The 21,067-nt window shown below is 47.5% G+C and overlaps 1 protein-coding gene across 5 annotated transcripts in view; it reads left to right on the top strand.

Moving 5' to 3' along the window:
• The window catches only part of USP48 (ubiquitin specific peptidase 48), a 37,345-nt gene that overhangs the window by 2,995 nt on the left and 13,283 nt on the right, over positions 1-21,067 (top strand). For 2 of the 5 annotated variants that reach the window (XR_013841592.1, XM_079986816.1), the window contains exons 3-16: positions 343-499; positions 1,092-1,219; positions 1,583-1,707; positions 2,472-2,580; positions 3,328-3,461; positions 4,054-4,136; positions 4,629-4,808; positions 6,180-6,302; positions 7,981-8,130; positions 10,607-10,807; positions 13,142-13,256; positions 14,343-14,473; positions 17,460-17,528; positions 20,328-20,476. Coding sequence is in view for 4 of the 5 variants with exons in the window: in XM_079986816.1 (XP_079842942.1) it covers positions 343-499; positions 1,092-1,219; positions 1,583-1,707; positions 2,472-2,580; positions 3,328-3,461; positions 4,054-4,136; positions 4,629-4,808; positions 6,180-6,302; positions 7,981-8,130; positions 10,607-10,807; positions 13,142-13,256; positions 14,343-14,473; positions 17,460-17,528; positions 20,328-20,476 (1,854 nt within the window). In the remaining variant the exon portion in view is untranslated. Of the gene's footprint in view, positions 1-342; positions 500-1,091; positions 1,231-1,582; positions 1,708-2,471; positions 2,581-3,327; positions 3,462-4,053; positions 4,137-4,628; positions 4,809-6,179; positions 6,303-7,980; positions 8,131-10,606; positions 10,808-13,141; positions 13,257-14,342; positions 14,474-17,459; positions 17,529-20,327; positions 20,477-21,067 lie in introns of those variants that run through there. The other 3 variants (XM_079986817.1, XM_079986818.1, XM_079986819.1) reach the window with 3 other exon arrangements.

Below are 21,067 nucleotides of genomic sequence, written 5' to 3'. Positions count from 1 at the left end.
TCAGTCCAAAACATCTGGAGAGCACCAGGTTGGCAAAGGGCTGCCCTTGTGACCTGCTTGGTGATACAGTGGTACCTCAGGTTAAGTACTTAATTCCTTCCGGAGGTCCGTACTTAACCTGAAACTGTTCTTAACCTGAAGCACCACTTTAGCTAATGGGGCCTCCTGCTGCTGCCGTGCCGCTGGAGCACAATATCTGTTCTCATCCTGAAGCAAAGTTCTTAACCTGAAACACTATTTCTGGGTTAGCGGAGTCTGTAACCTGAAGCGTATGTAACCTGAAGCGTATGTAACCTGAGGTACCGCTGTACCTCTGTTGTGTGTTTCCCCTTCCCTTCACAGAATGCCTTTGTGGGCCTCACAAACCTGGGTGCCACCTGCTACGTCAACACTTTTCTGCAGATGTGGTTCTTGAATTTGGAGCTCCGCCAGGCGCTCTACTTGTGTCCAATTGCCCGCCCTGAGTACGTGACAGCAGAGGGCACCGCATCAAACAAGGGTATGTTGGTCAGACTTTTCCCACTGCCCACTAGCACATGGGCCGGTGGCTTTTGATTTGCTCTGACAAGGCTCCGTCTGCTTGGAGGCTGCTACTGTGTCCTGATGTTTTATCCCCCTACACAGCTATTGGCTTTTGTGGTCCTCTCAATCTAGCAGTGCTGCTTGGGTACTTGTTCCCATTTTACAGATAGAGATTGAGAGAGGAGAGTTTTGCTGAAGGTAATGCTGTATATCCTGAGGCAGTGAATCAGCCTCTAGAGACCACAGTGGATTCTCATGGGCAGCACAGTATCTAAGCAGCAGCAAAGTCGCAAACAAACCTTGACAGAAAGGAAATCTAAATGAAGAGGAAACCTTCCCTTTCTGAAAGGGTTTGGTTTTTTAAATTGTTATTCAGAATGGCACATCTTGTTAGTTTTTCAGTTGCCAGCAGATGATATGCTGTGTATATCCCTCCCAATGTGTAGCAAAGTGGGGCAGGGGGAGGTCTTTTATAACAGAGTGTGTGCAGAGGGGGGTGACCATTGCCAATATGAGTATATGCGTCATGGTGGGTCAATCTCTGAAGGAATCCTCTTGCCTTTTGATAGATTATGAGCCTCAGACGATTTGTGAGCACCTCCAGTACTTGTTTGCTTTGCTGCAGAACAGCAAGAGGCGCTATATCGATCCATCAGGGTTTGTTAAAGCGCTGGGTTTGGACACAGGTCAGCAACAGGTAACGTTCGGGTGCGTGCGTGTGAGCGCGTGTTTTGCCTTGCTCTTTCTGTGGAAGCAGCTGCACATCAATCCACTTGCCCTCTGTAATGCTAAGCCACAGTTCCCTGAGCTGAGGTGAACCAGGGATGTTTTGCCACTGAAGAGGATGGCCCTATTCCATTCTTAATTTCCTTGTACATGGCTGAGGTGCAGTGCCATCCCCGAATCGATGCAATGAGGGGTGGTGGTGGTTGCTTTGCCTCCTCTTCAAAAGAGCTATAACGTATAACAAAAGAGCTAAGCACCCTCTTCATTTATTTTGTTAGTTTGTTAATTTACCTGTGTTATCAATGCTGCCTTTGCAACTGTACTGTTCTCCTAGGATGCTCAGGAGTTTTCCAAGCTGTTCATGTCCCTGTTGGAGGATACCCTAACCTCACAGAAAAACCCAGATGTGCGAGACATTGTCCAAAAGCAGTTTTGTGGAGAGTATGCCTACGTTACAGTGTAAGTTTCTCCTCTTCTTAGTCTTTTGGTGCTTTAGCTTTGTGTATTCCCAATTCAAAGTGCTGATTTTGATCTATAAATCCTAAACGGCCTCGGTCCAGTATAGCTGGAAGAGCGTCTCCACCTCCATCGTTCTGCCTGGACACTGAGGTCCAGCGCCGAGGGCCTTCTGGCGGTTCCCTTGCTGCGAGAAGCCAAGTTACAGGGAACCAGGCAGAGGGCCTTCTCGGTAGTGGCACCCGCCCTGTGGAACGCCCTCCCACCAGATTATTATTATTATTATTAATGTGGCTTAGGACCCCAGTACCTCAAGGACCATCTCCCCAACCAACCAAGACCCTACTATCATCTTCCTAGGCCCTTCTCCATGTGCCCCCTCCATGGGAGGTCCAGAGGGTGGCAACATAAAATCAGGCCCTTTTCCGTGGTGGCTCCCCATTTGTGGAATGCTTTCCCCAGGGAAGCTTGCCTGGCACCACCGTTTTAGGCTCCATGCAAAAACATTCCTTTTTCATCAGGCCTTTGTGTTATAACGATATATATGGCCTTTTTGCGTGGATAGGATGTTTTTATAGTAGTTTTTGGAAAACAATACTAGATATAATATATGAATGTTTGGTGTTTGCTTAAAATACTGTAAGTTTCTTTGAGCTACCGTGAGAAAAAAGTGACTAATAGATTTAATAAATAATGATATCTGTGATTTCTGAAGAAGTAATTCTTCTTGAGGTAGTCTCCAGTTGTGTTTTTTCCCTCTTCCCCAGCTGCAACCAGTGTGGCAGAGAGTCCAAACTTATATCAAAATTTTATGAGCTTGAGTTGAACATCCAGGGCCACAAGCAACTGTCGGACTGTATCACAGAGTTTCTGAAGGTATCAACTCTTCCTTGGGAGTTTTCTCCTTGTCACTTTCATCCTCCAGCCTATTATGGTTTGAGGCCAATTTCCTTTTGGCTGCTCTTTGCTTTATCTCAAGGGTGGGATCTGAATAGAGGAGATTGGTCCTAGTTGGCCCTAATTTTTGAATATGTCGTTTAGTTTGCTGGTCCTTTGGGGATTTTTGTGCCTATGGAGCTTTTATAAAAATTAATTCCAACAGGCTGCCTCAGAAGGATAATCTTAAGTGTGGTCTCTGTCAAATTAGCAACATTATAAATACTATTTTAATAGGTTCAAATGTGATTATTAATAAATGGATGTTTATTTTTTGTTTTGAGGGTTTTTTTTAACATATAAAAAGTTTATTTTATGAGATTTCTGCACTGCTTGATTATTTTAAAAAAGCCTCAAAGCCATATGCAAAGAGAATAAATTGATTAGGATATTTTCTGAAAAAGGAGATTAAGAAGGGTCCTGCTTTGTTTACTGTCTCCAGATGTAGACAGTTTGGTTTCAGCTTCTGCGTATCAAGTGACAGCCCCCAAATTCTGGTCTCCTGCCATAGAAGCTGTTCCCAGAGTACCACTGAAGGAAGACCCATAGGCGTCCTTGACACTCTTTCCATGCATGGATTCAGGAGCTGAAGAGTGGATTTGATGTCTGTTTCCACCTAGGTGAAATTCTAGCCTGCCTCAGGGGCATCCAGGTGACTTTTGTTCCATTTGTCTCTTGCTTGGCTAGGAAGAAAAGTTGGAAGGGGACAACCGCTACTTCTGTGAGACCTGCCAGAGCAAGCAGAATGCCACCCGCAGGATCCGTCTCCTCAGCCTCCCATGCACCCTCAACCTGCAGCTCATGCGCTTCGTGTTTGACAGGCAAGCATCTCTTCTTGTTCCAGCACCCCAGGGTGGGAGCCTTCAGAGCTACTGTGGTCGGATCCCTCCATACTGGAAGGAGGCAGGCCTATGCTTACACCCCCATTTTATTTCACAAAATACAACAAGCACTTCAGAGCAGTTTACAAAAGAAGATAAAACAAACGAAATTATCAATAAGAAAAATATCAGTAAGAAAAAATAACAAGGGAAATAGCAAGGGATTAAAACTTGCATCAGCTTTGTAAACATCTGGGAAGGCTTGCCTAAACAAAAATGGTTTCAGCAGTTGCTAAAAAGAGGACAGAAAAGGCTCCTGCCTGCTGTCAGTATAGGTGCTGCCACATGAAAAGATCGATTTCTTACCAAGGCAGAATGGATATTATGCGGCGCCTGTAACAGTGCCGCAGATCAAACTGAACGGGACAAGATAACTGTTCGGTGGATTTGTAGCTGGTTGATTGACTTAACCCGAAGCTCACTAACGGTTCCTCGTCATCCTGGAAAAAGGTGACAAGTGGGGTGCCGCAGGTGCGTTGTGAGTTGCCAAACTCAGCCTTACCGTTTGCTATTTCTTTCCTTACTTCCTTAGGCAAACAGGCCACAAGAAGAAGCTGAACGCCTACATCGAGTTCTCAGAATTGCTGGACATGGAGCCCTACATGGAAGACAAAGGTGAGGTTATGATCTTACGTAGCCAAGTAGCAGCTTGTGATTGGGCATGAAGGGGTGGCAGTTGGGGCTGGTCCATTAGGGCAAACAGGGCACTGCCCTTCACCAGACCCTGCCTTGCCTGCCTTCTTACTTACCACAAGTCCAGGTTTGTGGCACTTGCTGTCAGCATCCTCAAACTCAGTATTTCCCCATCTAGAACTCAAAAAGGAGGAGGGCAGAGGCAAAAGTAGGTCACTCTGGCACCACCCTGCTGTTGAGCTCCCTGCTTTCTATCCTGCCAATCCCAATGTACACCAACCATGGCCCAAGGGGTTGGGGACAAAAAGGCTGATCTCTGCCTCCCAGAAGATTACAATGACAAAGCCGGTAACGCCATAAACGCTGTAGGGGCTATTCTCTCCGCCAACCCTATGCGTTGCAGGGGGTTGGACTAGATGACCCGTGGGTCCCTTCCAATGCTACAGTTCTCTGATTCTGTGACCCTCCTTCCAGCCAGCATCTTTGTCTATGAGCTGAGTGCAGTCCTCATCCACCGTGGCGTGAGCGCCTACTCCGGCCACTACATTGCCCACGTGAAGGACCCTCAGACGGGAGAGTGGTACCGGTTCAACGATGAAGAGATAGAGAAGATGGAGGGCAAGAAGCTGCAGCTGGGGGCAGAAGAAGACCTAGGTAAGACCTCACCGAAAACACGCAGACGAGGCCCTGGCTCCTATAAGCAGTTAGGAGTCAAACCATTTGGAGCAGCCATGGGGGAGACACTTTCTGTCCCTCCAAGTGTCCAAATCTGGTGCAGTTGCCCTGACTGCCTCTATGCTTTCAGGCTCAGTTCACCAAATTCCAGATTCAGTCCATAAAGCGCAGGGCCTTGATGTCTGTGTCCTGGCTTGCATTTGCCTGGGTCCTGCGTTCATTGCCTTAGGCACTTCCCCGAGAATGGTTTGCAGGGTGTCAGAAAGCGACAGGGCCTTTTTGGTTACGGGCCCCTCTTTTTGGTCTTTGGAATTCTCTCCCTAGTACAGCCTGCCTTTTGCCATTATTAATGTGGTTTCAGCATAACTGCTCTCTGAGGTATTTGAGAGAACGTGATTATGTTTATGTGTTATATCTTCTTTGGATGTTATTGAATTAGACCCGATGGTCATTTTTAATGGTGTGTGTGTAAGGTGCCTAGAGGCATTTTGTATTAGATGACGAATTTAATGACTCCCCAAGGCCAGGGAATTGAGAGAATCGTCGCTCAGCACCATCTAGAGGGCCACAGGATAGAGAAGACTGCCTGTCTCTGTCCTGTGAGCACTCCTGGATTGACACACTGTGGGGATCCTTTGGCCCTTCGGATATTGCTGAATTACAACTCCCATCATTCCTAGATGTGCCGACCCAGGCTGATGGGAGTTGTAGTTTCAGTAACATCCAAAGGGCCAAAAGCTGGGTATGCCTGGTGTATTGGGACCAGCAAAAGGTTAACTAGTCAGTTGCCATTTCCATCAGCAATAAAGCTTCTTGTGCCTTGGCATAATTATCCCCAGAAGAAACGGCTCCATTAACATGTTTACGCAACCCACGTTTGGTGAGGCTTATGTGTGCTAAGCAGTGTGTATCTGATAGCTCCAAATTGCTGGCTCTCGTGAGGCCCTTTGGAGGTAACCACCTTCAGTCTTGGCTCCTTGCTCTGGGCTGTCTTCCTTCCTCATGTGCTTGGCAGGTGATGTGAATGGGGCATCCCTTAAATAGAATGTAGAAATAAACATGTTAATAGGGGGCACATGGGGACCAACCCAAATAAATTTGGCACTCTGGCAAAGCTGCACAAGTGGGGTGGGAGGGTCTGGATGGGATGAGATGCAGGGCAATGCCTTGCTAGGATGGAACGCTCAGCAACCCAGGAGCCACCACTGAAAAGGCCCAGTCACAGATCAGTGAGTTGAGAGGGGAGAGCTAGGGAGAAGAGCGTTCCAGGTTCTTCTTCCCTGACAGGAGAGAGAGAGCGAGCAGATGTCTCAGGGCTTCTCTTGTGCTTGGCTTCTCTCTCCCCACTAGAGCCTTCTAAATCTCAGACTCGGAAGCTCAAATGCGGGAAGGGGGTTTACCGCTCTCGGAACGCCTACATGCTGGTGTACAGGCTGCAGACCCGGGAGAAATCGCTGAGTGTTGAAATTCCAGGTAAGGCTGGAGTTGGAGTTTTGTGTCCTTGTGTGTTGTCCATTCTTTCCCCCTCTGTGCACCCAGGGTGTGGCAATTGCCTGGCGCGTGTGTGTGTGCAGGCAAACCTGTTGTGGGGCACATGTTAAGCTAAGCAAGCCACCTTGTGTCCACTCAGCAAATGTTGGGCACAGGTGGTGATGTTTTCTTTCTTCCCCCAAATAGGTAGCTTGCTGAGTCAAAGGGGGAATGCTGGGTGTGTTTTATACCTCGGGTTACAGTCTTTCAGGTTGCGTGTTTTTGGGTTGCACAGTGCGCCGAATCCAGAAGTACCGGAACGGGTTACTTCCGGGTTTCGGTGCATGCGCAGAAGCGCCAAATCGCAACCCACGTGTGCGCAGACGCAGTGCTGCAGGTTGCGAACACTGCGGGTTGCGAATGTGCCTCCCGCAGAGATTATGTTCACAACCCAAGCGTCCACTGTATAAATTTATCTGAGTCCCCATTTCAGTTGATCACTTGCCCATCCAGTTCTTTCTTCCTAGCTGTTAGGGCATAGAGAGCCACCTTATAAGTAACAGAGTCATCAATATCACTCAGCAGCTATTTCACACTGACCACCCTGGTTAGATTTGTTTCCTTTGTGTGAAAAGGGCTGTTATGAATCAGTTTCTTGGGTGGATGTTGTAGTAAGTAATGGCAAATGTCCTCTACACATGGTTCGCCCAAAGAGATGTTTTATATTGGTTGAGGAGGTGGCAAGTCAGCTTGGTGGTTTCATCAGAAACCTTACATGAGCTTAATCCTCCTTTGGTGGAAACCTGTAAATTAGTCTCAAGAAAACATTGGCTCGGGGGGGGCGTTATTATTGGGGGCAAATTGCCTCTGAATGCCATTTGCCGTGGCTCATAAGTGGAGAGCGTACTGTTGCACATGGGTCCCATAAGGGCATAGGGCATAGGCCTCCAGGTATGGGGCGGTGTATAAAACGAATAAATAATAAATAATAATAATTTTGTGTTGGCCACCGTGCCACCAGGATGATGGAAGAGGTGGATCCATTTTGGCTTGCTCCAGCTGCGGCCAGACTCTTCTGACATTCTTATTTTGGGGGTCTCCTCTCAAAGGGGGGGGTCTCCAACCCCATATACAGCCACTTGACTCCCTCGGTCAGGAGAACAGGCACTACTGCAGGTGCAACGTAATATCTGTTCTGCATTTATAAGAACTCAATATTTCATTGTGGGAGCACCTGCACTCTGGAACTCCCTGCCTATTGATATCGGAGAGGTGCCTTCACTGTACTATTTTTGGCACCTGCAAAAAACATCTCTGTTAAGAGAAAGCCTACCCAGATGTTTAGAGAGTTGGTGCAGGTTTTAATCTGTTTTTATTCTATAGTTCTATGAACGTTTGTTCAAAAGTCTGCAATTACTGTTGTGAATCCTTATTTATAGTTTGATTTTTAAAATCTGTTTTGTTAAACTGCTTTTTTGGTTTCTTTTGGAATCAAGCAACATATGAATTTGATGAAACAAGATGTTTCCCCTGGGGTGAATGGATGTCTGTGGGAATGACTCTCAGTCAAGGCCTTTAGGGGTGTAGCAAAGGGCTTCCTCTTTCTTTTGTGTGGCATGAGGGCCGGGCTCCGTTCTCAGTCCTAATTCTGTTGCTTGTCCCCCTCCCCCCAATTGGCCAGCTTTTTTGCAAGAGCTCGTAGAGAGGGACAACAGCAAGTTTGAGGAGTGGTGCACAGAGATGGCCGAGATGCGCAAGCAGAGCGTGGCCAGGGGCAAGATCAAGCACGAGGAGGTGAAGGAGCTCTACCAGAAGTTGCCTGCCAAAGCTGGTCTGTAAGATCTTCCATTTGTCTTTTAAAAAAATAAATATTTGCAGTATTGCATGTTAAGGATAGGACTGTTGTAGGCGAGGTTTGGAGGGTGGGGTGACGAGTAAGCCTCCTGAGGCTCCATCCAAGTGCCTTCCATCTCTGCCTCGCACCCACACAGTGCAAGCAGACATCAGTGGAAGCTTTGAAGAATTATCTTCCCAAATTCACATCAGCTGTGCTCTCTCTCTCTCTCTCGGGCATGTCTAAAAACATCTAAACATGTGAAAGCATTTAAAATTTGCCTTGCATTCACCCCGCTCCCATTGTTTGGATCTCTAATGAAGCCTTCCTAATTAGCAATATTTATATCACTTTTATCAAATCCTGTGGCGTCCAGTTCCGGCCTGAAAAATTAAAGTCGTTTCTGCATCTCTTGGTAAAGATAATCACTCCTGGCAACACTTAGAAGCAGTTGGCCAGCCGCCTTAGTCTTAAGTCCCAAGAGGAAATATTGGAACAACGTGTTGCGTGGACATTGGGTGCCAGCCAAGTTTCCTTTTTGGTTTTTCCGGATAGTCTAATGTTCTGTACAGTACAACTTAACTGCTGCTGGGCCCCAAGATATTTGTCTACCTGTTCTTCTGTCAACCTAGGGTGCTTTACGATCTGCAGTGACTTAAAATATTAAGAAACATGGCCACTCCTCTGTTCACTGACGTGTTTGCTGCTCTGGGCTGCTTTATCAGGAATGGCAGGATGTAAAATAAATAACTAAATAATTTTAGATTCAGGTGTTGGTCTGACTCAGTCATAATAAATAAAATAAAAAAAGTAATTATCCAGTGGCACCTTAAAGACCAACTAAATTTGTTCTGGGTATAAGCTTTCGTGCGCATGCCACACGACTTCAGATAATTTTACTTTACTTTATTGAGAGCCAGTGTGGTATAGTAGTTAGAGTGTCAGAGTAGGACCTGGGAGAGACCAGGGTTCAAATCCCTGCCCCCTTCAGCCATGGGTGGGTGCTCACTGGGTGCCTCTCAGCCCAGCCCTACCTTGCGGGGTTGTTGTGGGGAGAAAATGGAAAGGGGGAGCACTATGCATTGCCACCTTGAGCTTCTGGGAGAGATAGGTAGGCTATAAATGAAAGGAGATAAATGATGACATGTGGCAGAACGAACTGTTCCACTGTGGGCAAGGCTGGGGTGGTGTTGGTGTCCTTTAACGCTTCCCTTGTACAAATGACTCTTAAAAAAGCACAAACCAGGACCGAGTATATTGGATAGAGTGTGTCTAGCCCAGCCTTCACTGTAATTGCACTAGTTTTGCACCTGCATGGAGTTACCTTACATTAAGGGAGCAGTCACACGCATGACTTGCTCCTTCATGCATCCATGGGCTGAGGTTGTTCATCCTCATTTTGGCTCAGTGCAGGGGAGAAAATGAGCAGCTGGGATGTGGGTGGGCTGATGGAGCCTCTGTTTTGCTCTGGGTGTGTGTGTGTGGGTGTGTGTGAGAGAGAGAGAGAGAGAGAGAGAGAGAGAGGAAAAAACAACAACACATCACCATGCAGCTACATTTTCAGTGGCCTAAGCCCCTTTCTTGCTTTACCCCCCCCAAATAGCTGGAGGGCCTTCTGAGGGTGGGGTGCTGGAGTTAATTTTCTGAAGTTCAGGTTGTTGTCCTATTTTACAAGTGTTATGCTTTCACAGTCTGTGTTAGCGTTAAGCAGAGGAGGCCCGTAGAAATTAACTGACAAGACTAACTTGGGTCCACTAATTTCCAGAGCTGCCTGGTTGGTGCTGACCCACAATATGGCCTTTTTAGTGGTGGCTCCCCAGTTGTGCAGCTCCCTCCCTAGCAAGGTGTGCCTGCCTCCAACATTACTCCCTTCCAGGAGGAATTTTAAAACATTCCTGTTTACCCAGGTGTGTTCCATGGCTGCATAATACTATTCCAGGCAACCCTTGGATCATTGGATGAAAGGATGTTCTTAACTGTTTCAAATTGCTTTTAGGGTTTTTTAAAAAGTTACTTATTTTAGATGTTATCTGTAATAGTTTTTAATGTTGCTTTATTCTGTTTTCAAAGTTCTTGCTATGCTTTTGTTTCAAGTGGTACATCTGTTTTCTACCCTAGACTACCTAGGGAGAGAGGGAGGGATATAAATTAATAGACTCATAGAATTGTACAGTCGGAAAGGGACCCCAAGGTTCATCTAGTCCAACCCCCTCCAATCCAGGAATCACAACTATAAATTATTTCAGTGGGTCTACTCTGAGTAGGGCAGACTTGGATACAACCCAGTTTGTTTGTTTCTTGCCAAGTTGAAGATTAGATTGTTTAGATTTTGAGTTTTGTTGGCCAGGGGGTGGAATGTATGATCATGAAGCTTCACCGGTCAAGGCAGACGCTTTTGGTGAGCCCAAGCAAACAGGGCTTGTGGCGCTGATGCCCCACCCCAGCCCTCCTGTCCTCCTCCTCCTCCTTCCAGGCTGCCCCTATGACTTCGTGTCTCTTGAATGGCTGCAGCAGTGGCTGGATGAGTCGACTCCCCCCAAGCCCATCGATAACACGGCCTGCCTGTGCTCTCATGGAAAGTTGCACCCGGACAAAATACCCACCGTCAAAAGGGTCTCTGAATATGTCGCTGACTACTTCTACAAGAGATATGGAGGAGGACCCAGGCTGACAGGTAAGTCAAACCCCAGAAGGGATCATGTCCCAAGAGAGCTTAGCTCAGGGGTCAGCAAACTTTTTCAGCAGTCCCTCAGACCTTGTGGGGGGGCTGGACTATATTTTGAAAAAAAAATATGAACGAATTTCTGTGCCCCACAAATAACCCAGAGATGCATTTGAAATAAAAGCACACATTCGACTCATGTTAAAACACCAGGCAAGCCCCACAAATAAACCCAGAGATGCATTTTGAATAAAGGGACACATTCGACTCATGTAAAAACATGCTGATTCCCAGACCGTCCGCAGGCCGGATTTAGAAAGCGATTGGGTCGGATCTGGTCCCCAGGCCTTAGTTTGCCTACCCATGGCTTAGCTCCTTGCAACCTTTGCCTCCTGCATCATCTTGTGATGGTTGGACCACCCTGCCTTGTTAGAGGAGCTACCAGTCACGACGGCTCTGCTCTGTCTTCACGGTTGGAGGCAGTAAATCCATCTCAGTGCCAGTTGCTGGAAGCTGCAGGAGGGGAGAATTCTTCTCCTTGCAGGTCTCCAATAACGAGCACCTGGTTGAGAATAAGAGACTGGACTGGACTTGGCTTCATCCAGCAGGGCTTTTATGCTCTCGCTAGAGTTACATAACCTTTGTTTGTTTGTTTATTGAATTTATATCCCACCATTTTGTCCATGGAGCTCAAGGTGGCATTTTATCTCCACCACGTGAGGTAGATTAGGCTGAGAGGCAGTGACTGGCCCCAGAGCTCACCCAGTAAGTTTCATGGCTGAGGGGCGGGATTTGAACCCTCTCCTCCAAGGTCCTGCTATTCCCACATTCGAACCACTCCACCGGCTGTTGCCATTTCCTTAGCTTAGCAGGCATCTGCCAAGGAGCACAGTGTTTCCTGGAAAGGAGATGTGAGCAACGGGAGCCACTTGTTCCTTATGGAATCTTATCCTGTGGCTGGGGCAAAACAACAGTGTTTAAATAGGGCAAATTAAACCAAGTGATAAAAAGTGCATACTATTTGGAAAGAGAGGAGGTGAATGGACGGGTTAACAACAACAACCACCACCACACACCCTTGAAACCTCCTCCTCTTGATACTGCCTTCCAAGTGGCAGAGTGCCAGCAAAATCTATTTTGCAGCACATGTGTTAACCTCCAAATGCTTACTCCACACTCTCTTCTGGTCCCATGCCTTTCTGCAGCTGAGAGAGCTCTTTGCTGCCCTGGCTGGTAAACTCACCTTCCTCTCAATTATGCTTCTCCCCCTCCCAAGTTCGTTCCTGCCAGCTGCTGTTCTCAGGGCTGGATCTCGAGATGAAAGCTGTTAAACCCAAGAGAAGCTGATTCGCAAAGGCTGAGAGTGAAGCTGACACTTTCAGACTGAGGTTTCCCCTTTCCATAAAGCGCTTTGCCATCCCTCTCCTCCAGACAGGAACTGTCTGGTGTGCGTGTCTTTAATTGCCACTTAGTTATAATAGCATTTATAAGCTGCCAACTTGTTTTTTTTTTTAAATTGCATGCAAGAGTGTTAAAGCATCTCAAAGAGTTCTGTCCAGTGTTAGTCCTATTTTACGTAGAGCCACTGACATTAATGGCTACAGCTAAGTTAGGTCCATTCATTTCGATAGGTTTGCCTGGAGTAAAACTTAGTTGGAGGTACCCCAGAGATAACAGGAAAAAATGACCCACGCAGAATCAGACTAACTCTCTAACCGCACTTGGCAATACAAGCTTTGCAGCAAACGTCAAAATATTGACACTAGACGTGCTTGCCTACAATGTTCCCAAGTGCTGGTGCTGCTACGCTGAAAGCCTTAGTTTGGGTAGTCATAAACAGAGTTCTTCTCTGTGGGATGTGGAAGGGGCACTGGTAGCTGTGAAGGGCCACAACTCAGTGGTGGAGCATCTGCCAGGCAAGAAGGCGGCCCATGTTCAATCCCCATCTCTAGGTAGGGCTTGGAGAGACACTCTGCCAAACGCCCCAGAGAGCCACTGCTGCCAGTCAGTGTAGACAGTACTGAGCTAGATGGAGCAATGGTCTGGCTTGGTATAGGGCAGCTTCCTGTGTCCCTATGTCTCCCGTTCTACAGGCAGGAGAAAAATTAACTGCTTGATACAATCAGGGAATTTTAAAGGGTCTGATTAACATGCCCCGATGGCAGCCTAAAGAGGGGAAAGGTAGCTGGATGAAGCAGGTCTTTGGGTGGAGGAAAGCTGCATCATTGTCTCAGCTGCTTTAGATCTAAGCCCTGCCCTATGGAAGGACACCTTGTCCAGAATGCACAGCAAGGGATATTGTACAGAGGATGATGGCGGTATTTTTGCTCGTGTCTTCCTCCTCAGTCAAAGCACTCTGCAGGGACTGTGTGGTGGAGAGGTGCCGAGTTCTGCGGCTGAAGAACCAGCTGAACGAGGACTACAAAACTGTCTCCAACTTGCTGAAGGTGACCGTCAAAGGGTAAGCAAGTCCCCTTTTCAAGTGTGCAGAGTGTGGCTGAGAGTGGGCGGGGGGGGGGCGTACTTTGCTGGAGACATTTTTGTAAAGAGAGCAAGTGGCTTGGAAATCAATAGCTGCATTCATTTTATTTAAAAGCATTTCTAGGCTGTTTAATATTTAAATGTAGCTGGGGGAAATTAAATGTCTTTGCAAGACCTCTGAAGCAACTACAGTCATACCTCATGTTACATCCGCTTCATGTTACAGTGGTACCTCGGGTTAAGTACTTAATTCGTTCCAGAGGTCCGTTCTTAACCTGAAACTGTTCTTAACCTGAAGACCACTTTAGCTAATGGGGCCTCCTGCTGCTGCCACGCCACCGAAGTACAATTTCTGTTCTCATCCTGAAGCAAAGTTCTTAACCTGAGGTACTATTTCTGGGTTAGCGGAGTCTGTAACCTGAAGCGTATGTACCCCGAGGTACCACTGGTACATTCTTTCAGGTTATGTCCCGCGGCAACCTGGAAGTACTGGAAAGGGTTACTTCCGGGTTTCGCTGCATGAGCAGAAGCAGCGAATCGCAACCCGCGTGTGTGCAGATGTGCCGCTGCAGGTTGCACTCTTTTCATGTTGCGAACGGGCCTCCGGAACAGATCCCGTTCACAACCAGAGGTACCACTGTAATAGATAATTTCTTCATGTGCAAGATTTGAACTCCAGTCCTTCTCAGTGGTGGTTTGACATTCCAGCCATTGGTGCCATGCCAGACACACAGCCGCAAAACCAGAAAGTCCAGTTATGATAAGTGGAATAAAAATGAAATATGAGTTTGACTCGGTATGGCTTTGATTTATAGCGGGGTTTTGTACAATAGTACAGTAAACTCCCTTCCGTCTCAGTCACAATGGCCACTATGGAGAAATTATCCCAGTGGATGGGAGCTCAACCTGTAATGTAAAAGATTTCCCAAGTCTGTTTTGGTGTCAAGCAGATGACTGCATACGTGCTTGAACACTTTGTGCTTGGTAATTGTTTTTAAAAATTTCAATGAAGTTTGTATAAAAGAAAAAGATCTTCACAGTGTGTTGCCTCTTTGTCTCCTTTCAGGAATGACGGGTTTTGGGTTGGGAAATCGTCACTGCGAAGTTGGCGCCAGCTGGCCCTGGAGCAGCTGGATGACCCAGACGAGGATGCCGATCAGAGCAACGGCAGGATGAACGGTGATGCCAAAAGCAAAGGTAGCCTCCTGTCTCTGCCTCCCCACTCCCCTTTATACGGACACACATGTCTTTGCAGCCTCCATGCCTAGCATTGGGGCAAAGTCCTGCCTGCCTTTCCATCACAGTGGGATGATGGCTGGACTCCGACACTGTTAACGGCCTCAGCGCACGAGGGGCTCCACAGTTGATCCTGTACTCTTGAGCTGGTGAAATCTGGAATGTGGATCCCCCTCAAGGACGAATCATTATTATTATTGGTAGAGCATGAAACTCTTAATCACAGGGTCACGGGTTCAAGGCCCATTTTGGGTGGAAGATTCCTGCGCTGCAGATGTTTGGACTTAGATGATCCTCGTGGTTCTTTCCAGCTCTGTGATTCTATGAATTATTATTTACACTAGGCCCATAAGTTACACATATTATTCTTATTTGATTGCAACTTTAGCCAGATTGCAAATAAATAAATAGGTAGATAGATAGTGGAGACCCTTGCTTGCTTGGCTCTGGAGCCTTTTGCAAGATCTTGCGGAGCCACCCAAAGGATTTTCCTTTGCAGAAGCAGCTTTTGAAGCCATTTGCCTTGCTTTACAGGGCTCTTGGACAATCGCACAAGGCCCTGCCGTATGTTCCGGCAATATCTTGCAGAACAGTTAAGAAATCTCACAAGACCTGAGGCTGCAGGGGTGGTTCCAGGGGTCATTCTGACTTTGCCTAATTTTGCCTTTGAGCACAGATCCCTGGATTTAGGCCCACTGTATTTTATTTTATTGCGTTTATATCCCACCCTTCTCTGTGAGGAGCTTCAAGGTGCCATACATGGTTCTCCCCACGCTGTCCGCATTTCATTCTCCCAGCAGCCCTGAGTTAGGCTGAGTGGCAGCAAATGGCTCAAGGTCCCGCCCATGAGTTCCATGGCCAAGTTAGGGATTTAAGTGTGGCCTCTTCCCAGCTCATAGTCCCAACACACTAAGCCAGGGGTCAGCAACCTTTTTCAGCTGTGGGCCGGTCCACCGTCCCTCAGACCATGTGGTGGGCTGGACTATATTTTGAAGAGGAAAAAAAAGAACGAATTTCTCTACCCCACAGACAACCCAGAGATGCATTTTAAATAAAAGCACACATTCTACTCATGTAAAAACACCAGGCAGGCCCCACAAATAACTCAGAGATGCATTTTAAAGAAAAGGACACATTCTACTCATGTAAAAACACCAGGCAGGCCCCACAAATAACTCAGAGATGCATTTTAAAGAAAAGGACACATTCTACTCATGTAAAAACACGCTGATTCCCGGACCGTCCATGGGCTGGATTAAGAAGGCGATTGGGCCGCATCCAGCCCCTGGGCCTTAGGTTGCCTACCCCTTCTCTAAGCATTGTTGTCCAGCAATTATTTTTACTTTGCCCCCTTTCTGTGTGACACAAGAGTTAAGATCAACCTTTGAGAGAGGACTTTGCTTTATTTTATTTTTCTCTTTTTGTTTTCATTTAGATAAGCCTTAATAAAAAAAGAAAAAAATATCTAATTTGAAAGAGGACTTTGTAATAATAATAATAATAATAAATTTTATTTATATCCCGCCCTCCCCAGCCGAAGCTGGGCTCAGGGCGGCTAACAACAATCAAAATAATCCAACGATTCTAAAAACATTTCATTATAAAAATTAATTAAAATCAAATTTATGGCAACCAATAAGCAAAATTCTGTGCAGATTGCCAGAGGAGGGGGGTCAGGCTGCGCCCTGACCAAAGGCCTGGTGGAACAGCTCTGTTTTGCAGGCCCTGCGGAAAGATGTCAAGTCCCGCAGGGCCCTAGTCTCTTGTGACAGAGCATTCCACCAGATTGGAGCCGCGGCCGAAAAGGCCCTGGCTCTAGTTGAGGCCAGCCTAACCTCTCTGTGGCCTGGGATCTTCAAGATGTTTTTATTTGCAGACCGTAAGTTCCTCTGTCGGACATACCAGGAGAGGCTGTCCCGTAGGTACGAGGGTCCTAGGCTGTATAGGGCTTTAAAGGTTAAAACCAGCACCTTAAACCTGATCCTGTACTCCCCTGGGAGCCAGTGCAGCTGGTATAGTACCGGATGAATGTGATCTCGCAGCGAAGACCCCATAAGGAGTCTCGCCACGGCATTCTGCACCCGCTGGAGTTTCTGGGTCAGTCTCAAGTATATACTTTTTTCCTTCCTTCCTTCCTTTCCTCCCTCCTCTTTTTAATTTTTATTCAGATTAGTTTGGTTTTTTTACAGTGAAAAAGTTTCAATAAAATTTTATGGAAAGAAACAAAAACTGTGGTTCTTATGCATGGCCTAAATAGGATTGTAAAGTCAGTTCCATGATCGGTCCCCTAATGCATGACTCACTGTGGATATCAAATCTCTTCACCTCTTTCACAAGACTGATAACAAAGAAGTTGGCCCTCAGCATCACAAGTACATTCTAAGAGACATGGCACAAAAGGATAAAGGGACAGGGAGGGAAAAGGGGAAATGCACGAACCGGAGGCACCAAAATGACCAGCCGGAGTAGAGACAGTTCAGAGACAGGAGCAGTTGAGTGGCCACCTGTGTCTCAGGAGTTGTGTGGCAAAGGTCTCTAAACACCAGGAAGCAAACCCTGTTCACCTGAATCCATTCCTTTCAGCTGAGGAGGCCATTGGGAGCACACAGTAATGTAAACCTCAGCATCTGCTGTTGCGTGCTGTTGTTGTTAATTAAATTTATATATTGCTCTTCATCCAAAGATCACAGGGTGATTTACAACATAAAAACACAAAATGCATAAGAATAATAAAAAACAGTAAAGCCCCCCCCCAAGGCCTTAGATTGCTTAACAGCCCAAAAGCATGTTTGAAGAGGGATGTTTTCGTCTGGACACTAAAGATCTGTAATGAAGGCGGCAGGCGAACCTCTCTAGGAAGAGTATTCCACGGAATACAGAATCATTGCAGAAGAGGCCTGGTTTTTTCCCTGTTCTCACTCTGTGGCATCCTCTCCTTGCTTTCCAGATGAATCCATCGCCGAGAAGCGGGAGGAAGAGGACCTGAAGTTCAACGAGGACATCATCTGCCCCCATGGTGAGGGCTGGGGCTGCTTTTCAAATGTCTGTTTGAATGATTGATTCCGTTTCTGTATTGCCCTTACTCTGATGGGAGCGCAGAGCAGTGGACAGCATGAAAATGCAATTAAAAAACCCCCACTTCTAAAATAAAAAATACAAAGCAAGTGCCAGCTGCTGAAATTTCAGCAAACTCGGCTTAACATATATGCCCCACTATGTACTGTATTTATTCCCTACCTTTCCTCAGATAAGCTTTGGGTGGCATGTGTAGTTCTCCACCCACCTCTTAGCAATGTTCTCATCACCACTGCCCTGCAAGGCAGGTCTGGCTGAAAGAAAGAGACTGCCCCAAGGAAACACAATGAGCTTTCCTACGGCTAAGTGCAAATTTGAACCTAGGCCCTTCCCTATTTCTAGCCCTACTGCTTGAACCGCTACACCCTACTTAGTCCAATACAACAACAGTTTCCAGTGGGGTAGGAAATCTCCAGGGCTTTCCTGTAAGGTTAAAACCGGCCTCCCTAAAATACCCATGTGTTTCAGCAGGGTGGGGGGTGAGCCGATTCTTAGTGTTCAGAAAGGAGTGAGAGGACTTCCAGTTCGCATCCTGGGCTGCCCCATCCCCCTGACACCAGGAATGCAGAATCCTGGATTTTACTGATAACACCCAGATCAGATTAGACAGATTCAAGGCCACGATGGCTCGTCTCTGCTACCTCAGTTGGTGGCAGCAATGCTCCTGTATCCCAGGAGAGTGCTATTGTGCTCCAGTCTTGTGTGCTAGTTTCCCCACAGGCATCTGGTTGGCCACTGCAGGAACAGGATGCTGGACTAGATGGGCCACTGGCCGGATCCAGAAGGCTCATGTTCTGTTGAGAGAAGGTGCTCCCCCAAGGATGCTAGCAGCCAGGGATGTTCGTGTAGGCCCAGGCCATTTTCTGTGGCTGTAAAATGAGAGAATCTCACATACAAATGCCTCCTACTCCCTTACTGCTTTTATAGCTGGGTTGCGTTGAACAAGACATAATCTCAGTGCGAGTGTTTGTTTTGGAGGATGCCCTTCAGAAAGGCAATTTGCTTTAAGAAGTCAAGGCGCATATGCCCGCCTCCGCATATGCCATTGCTTCTGGCAATTAGCAAAGCCTAAGGAAGCCCTTAGTGTGCTCCTCTCCCAGATCTCAAGCAATTGCCGGCTCAGCGACTGCGTTGGCCCCTGCGTTTGGCGCACACCCATTTCCTGATGCTTGGGTCGCCCCTGGAGCAGGAGGTAAAACAAAAGCGTATTCTCCTCCTCCGCCTTAATTGCCAGCTACGTCTCCCTAATTGCCCTGTAACCTTAGAGACTGCACAGAAAGGAGCTGTGCTGGAAAGTGGAAGGCCTTCTTGAGATGATGTGGCTCCTTACCAAGCACATAGCAAATTATTAATGTGCAATGGGCCTTTTTTTTTTTGCAGGCTCTCTGCTCTGCAATGGAGGCAGGAATAGGTGTGCTCTGCAAGGAGTCCTGGGGGGCAGGAAGAGGGGGAGGCTAGTCTTGGCTTGCATCCAGCGGCTTCATGTGGTGGTTCCTTCCTCTGTGAGCCTCGGATGCTGATGTGTTTTCTGGTTAGAATAAGAGCCGGGTGGGAAGGGATACCTAGGAATAGGCTGGATCAGGCCAAAGGGGTCCCATCTAGTCCAGCATCCTCTTCTCACACAGTGGCCAACCAAATGCCCATTCTGGGAAGCTCACAAGCAGGACCCCAAGGGCCACAAGAGCAACTCTCCCCTCCTGTGTGTTTTCCAGGAGCTGGCATTCAGAAGCATTGATGCCTCTGGCTGTGGAGGGCAGAGCATAGCCACTGTGGCTGACAGCCATTGATAACCCCATCCTCCACGAATTTGCCTGATCCTCTGATTTATAAGTCATTCAAGTTGGTGGCCATCGCGGCGTCTTGCGGCAGTGAGTTCCATAGTGAACTTACTTGGTGTGTGAGAAGGCCTTCCTTTCATCTGTCTTGAATTTCCTAAATACCAACTTTGTTAGATGGCCCTGGCTTTCTGCTTTGGCGCTACTTTCCCTTAAAAACCACAAGGAGCAGCCTTATACTGAATCAGACCATTGGCCCACCTTAGCCGAGTGTTGTCTACACAGACCGGCAGCAGCTTCTCATGGGTTTCAGGCAGGAAAGCTTTCCAAAGGAAGATTACAGTCCCTCGTGGTACTGAGAAAGGACTGGTTTTTAAAGGAGCAAAACAAGCTGTCTGTTTTTGTCTACGCCAGTGTTCCCCAAACTTGGGTTTCCAGCTGTTTTTGGACTGCAACTCCCCTCATCCCTAGCTATCAGGGATGATGGGAATTGTAGTCTGGAAACAGCTGGAGACCCGCGTTGGGAAACACTGGTCTACACTGACTGACAGCAGCTTCTCTGGTTTCCTCTCCTGCCCCACTGCTCTCCGGCAACTAATTCCTCCTCCTGGGGGGCTTGTCAAAAAGTATGTGTGGGAAGGGTTAATGCTTTGAAAACTGGTCTCCGGGGTGCTTGGTCTTTTAATGGAGCAATTTGGACCTGAAGTGTTCTCACCCGCCTGCCCCGGGATTCCTGCCAGATCCATGAACTAGGAAGCATGCACCCGAAAGCTGCTCAAAAGGGAACCTCACAATTGTTCCATATTAAAAAGCAACGTCCATTAGGGACCGTTTGGCTCCTTCGGACTCTTTTTTGGTGGCTAACCCAGGGGAGTTTTAAAGGGGGGGGGGAGCCTCGAATTGAGATGTGCCTCTTTTTGCTCGAGTCAACTGCATTTCTCTGGCGGTTTTCTCCCCTCCCGCAGGCAACCTGTGCATATCGGAGAACGAGAGGAGGGTGGTCTCCGGAGAAGCCTGGGAGAAGCTGCAGCGCTACTTCCGGAATGCCCCTGAGTTCCCAAACAGCAAAGACTCCTGTTCTCAGTGCAAGGTGGCGGACTCCTCTTCATTGGAGGTTTTTAAGGAGAGGCTGGACAGCCACCTGTCATTGATGCTTTAGTTGAGATTCCTGCATTGTAGGGGGTAGGACTAGCTGACCCCGGGGGGTCCCTGCCAACTCTTCAATTCTGTGATTCTATAAGGTGTCTGGGTTGCATTTTCCCTGCCTCAGGCGGAGTGTGCTCTGTGTCCGAGAATGCCCCAGAAACCCAAACACTAGGAAATTTTGCTGGCAAATGAGCCGTAGAGGGGGCAAGGGAGGTTTGCCCAATGCCTGCAGGACAGTTCTGGGTTTGTTTGTGCTATGTAGGAAGCAACCCTAAGCAGACTCGTTGGTTCATCTACCTCAGTATTGTCAACACTGACTGGCAGTATCCAGGGCTTTTCTCCCTGGAGATGCCAGGGACTGAACCTCAGGCCTTCTGCAGGTCCTCTGCCACTGAACTATAGTGCTTAGAAATAAAGCAAGAGCTGATTTAGATGTGAGCATAAGAAACTACGGAGTTGATTCAATCTAGCTCAATATTTCCTAAGACTGCTCCCCACGGCACAGTCCCTGCAGCCAAAGAATCGCAGGCACCGTTGCCACAACCCTTGACTTCAAGCC

The sequence above is a fragment of the Podarcis cretensis genome (genome assembly GCF_951804945.1).
Source record: "Podarcis cretensis genome assembly, chromosome: 8".
Taxonomy (NCBI): Eukaryota; Metazoa; Chordata; class Lepidosauria; order Squamata; family Lacertidae; genus Podarcis; species Podarcis cretensis.
The sequence above is the reverse complement of the archived record's forward strand: the minus strand, read 5'-3'. Positions and strand labels throughout refer to the sequence as shown.